The following is a 2,961-nucleotide window of genomic DNA, read 5'->3' as shown; positions in this document are numbered from 1 at the left end:
CACCTCTATACTATGCTTTTTCCCCCGAAACTGTATCGTGACCGGGACAACCGGATATTCCACCACATCCCCGTGCACACACCGCACCTTAACCATGCGGCTTGTATCCAATGCCCCAGGCTGCATCAGGCTTTGATGGATCGAGGTTTGGTTACATCCTGAATCCACCAAGGCCTGATATGTACCCCCCTTGATACTCACAGGAATTTGGTACTCTCCTGCCTGATCGGGGGTGGTCCGCTGGACATTCGGGATCCGGATCATTGTTCCGATGTCCATCATCGGACATCGGTCCACAAAATGATCCGGATCACCGCACCGCCAGCAGGCCAGCCCAGGCCTACCCGCCGCCCCTGCGGCGGGGAGTGGGTTGGAGAATGAGCGCGGAAAGGGGGCGGAACCAGAGCCATTGTCACTACCAGCCCCCAGCGGCCCCGCCCCCCTGGGCGGAGCCCGCGAACTCCCGGACGGTCCGAGGCCCATCCCACCCCGGCCTCTGGGGGGGACGCGAGGAGGGCCTGGAGGGCGGGACCTGGGGAGAGGGACAGGGCGAGAGAGAGAGAGAGGGGGGAGAGAGAGAGGGAGAAGTTAATGGGGGCTCGCCGACCCCCGGGCACGCCACCAGGTGGTCCTCCGCCAAGTTGATGGCCGTCTCCAGCGACGTGGGCCGGTGGCACTGGACCCACTCGGCGGTCTTCCTTGGGAGCCGAGCGATAAACTGCTCCAGCACCACCAGATCGACAACATGGTCCACGTCGCTTCCGCCGGCCAGAAGCCATCTGCGGCACTCGTCCCGGAGCTGTTGGGCCATTGCGAAGGGTCGGCCGGACTCACCCCACTCCATGGATCGGAACCACTGTCTGTGTTGTTCCGGGGTCCGGCCGACCCGCTGAAGGATGGCCCTCTTCAGATCGTCGTATTTCAGGAGGTTCGCGACCGGTAGTTGTTGCGCGGCCGCCTGGGCTTCTCCTGATAGTAGCGGGATGAGGCGCACCGGCCACTGTGCCCGGGGCCACCCGCAGGCCTCCGCGGCCTTCTGAAACAGATCTATGAAGGCCTCCGGGTCGTCTTCAGGCCCCATTTTATGGAGGGGCACGTGGACCGGTGCGCTGGCCAGCCCGGCGGCCTCGGCGCGAACCTCCCGATCCATCCAGCTCCGGAACCGCTCGCGGTCCTCTTGCTGGCCTTGGACTATCGCCTCGAAGCGGCGCTCCTGTTCCGTCCGAAGGTCCAGCATCGCCTGGTGTTGTTCTTGGTGGAGGACCGCGAGGGAGTTGATGATATCCGCAAATGGCGTGGCGGAGGGCGTCTGCATGGCGGCGGCTCGGTCCTACTTCCTTCCCGGGTTTCGGCACCAGTGTAGCAAAGTTCGTATAGAAGGAAGGAAGAGGACACGGGGGTCGGCAGGACTGTTGATGCTCTTTTATTATAGTAACTTAAATCACACTCAGGCGTGTGTTGGCAGTCAAAACTCATGAACAATAAACACTTCCGGTTCACAGCACTTCCGGCTTCCGGGTCAGGTTCAGTCTCTTTGTGGGTCGCATCAACAGTCCAACTCTCTCTCTCCCTGGTCTCTGGTTCCGCTGGTGTTTTATCCCGTCTCCGCGCTCATTACTGGAACAAGAGACAGGTGTTATTAATCTGAGTCCAACCCACTCACTTACCGCTCGTCCCGCGGCTCTCTCTCCCGCTGCAGACCTCGCTGAACCACGCCCCCCTTGCCACAGTGATGATGATGATGGTGATGATGATGATGATGATGATGATGATGGTAATGATGATGATGATGGTGATGATGATGGTAATGATGGTGATGATGATGGTAATGATGATGGTGGTGATGATGGTGATGATGATGGTGGTGATGGTGATGATGATGATGATGATGATGATGGTGATGATGATGATGATGATGATGATGGTAATGATGGTGATGATGATGATGGTGGTGATGATGGTGATGATGATGATGGTGATGATGATGGTGATGATGGTGATGATGATGATGATGATGATGATGATGGTGATGATGATGATGGTGGTGATGATGATGATGATGATGATGATGATGATGATGATGATGATGATGATGATGGTAATGATGGTGATGATGATGGTAATGATGATGATGATGATGGTGGTGATGATGGTGATGATGATGGTGTTGATGGTGATGATGATGATGGTGATGATGATGATGATGATGATGATGGTAATGATGGTGATGATGATGATGGTGGTGATGATGATGGTGATGATGGTGATGATGATGGTGATGATGATGATGATGATGATGATGATGGTGTTGATGATGATGATGGTGATGATGATGATGATGATGATGATGATGATGATGATGATGATGATGATGATGATGATGATGATGATGTTGTTTTGTTGTCAGACCTGCAGGTGGAGACTCCTCAGAGTGTAAAGTTGGGAGAGTCAGTCACTCTGACCTGTAAAAGCAGCTGCTCTCTGCCTGAACACACACCATTCATCTGGTACAGAGACACACACACATTGACTAAAGGAATTGTGAAAGTGAATCAGCTTCAGCTGTGGTCAGTCAGTCGTTCTGATGCAGGAAACTATCAATGTGCTGTAGGAGGAAATGAACGTCTGAAATCTCCTGCTGTTTATCTTAAAGTTGAATGTGAGTACAAACTGATTCATTAATATTAGTGAAATATGTCACACACTTGGATTGTCATAAATTAATTTGGGTGAATATGTAAAGGTACACGGCTCTTTGCTGTGTGTTGAAAATGGAACAGAAGAAAGAGAAAGACTTCTGTGTCTGTTGCTGAAAGCCTCTTTAATTATTTTCCTCATGTCTGTGTTTCAGCTGTTGATGGTCTGCTGGATTGGGGAGTGAAGTACAGCCCTTCATATGTTTGTGCATTAAAGGGATCATCAGTGACGATATCCTGCACTGTAACAGATCCTTATTATGAG

At 52.5% G+C, this 2,961-nt stretch overlaps 1 protein-coding gene across 1 annotated transcript in view; it reads left to right on the top strand.

Annotated features, from left to right (window-relative positions):
* The first annotated feature begins 1,313 nt into the window (after positions 1 to 1,313).
* LOC137073756 (neurotrimin-like) overlaps positions 1,314 to 2,961 on the top strand; it is a 44,839-nt gene continuing 43,191 nt past the window's right edge. Inside the window, exons 1-3 of the mRNA XM_067442466.1 lie at positions 1,314 to 1,359; positions 2,408 to 2,659; positions 2,852 to 2,961. The exon at positions 2,852 to 2,961 is cut by the window's right edge and continues 223 nt beyond it. Of these exons, the coding sequence (XP_067298567.1) occupies positions 1,314 to 1,359; positions 2,408 to 2,659; positions 2,852 to 2,961 (408 nt within the window). The remainder of the gene's footprint in view (positions 1,360 to 2,407; positions 2,660 to 2,851) is intronic.

Source organism: Pseudorasbora parva, chromosome 4, assembly GCF_024679245.1.
Source record: "Pseudorasbora parva isolate DD20220531a chromosome 4, ASM2467924v1, whole genome shotgun sequence".
In the NCBI taxonomy this organism is placed as follows: Eukaryota; Metazoa; Chordata; class Actinopteri; order Cypriniformes; family Gobionidae; genus Pseudorasbora; species Pseudorasbora parva.
Note: the sequence above shows the minus strand (reverse complement) of the source record. Positions and strands in the feature narration are given on the sequence as shown.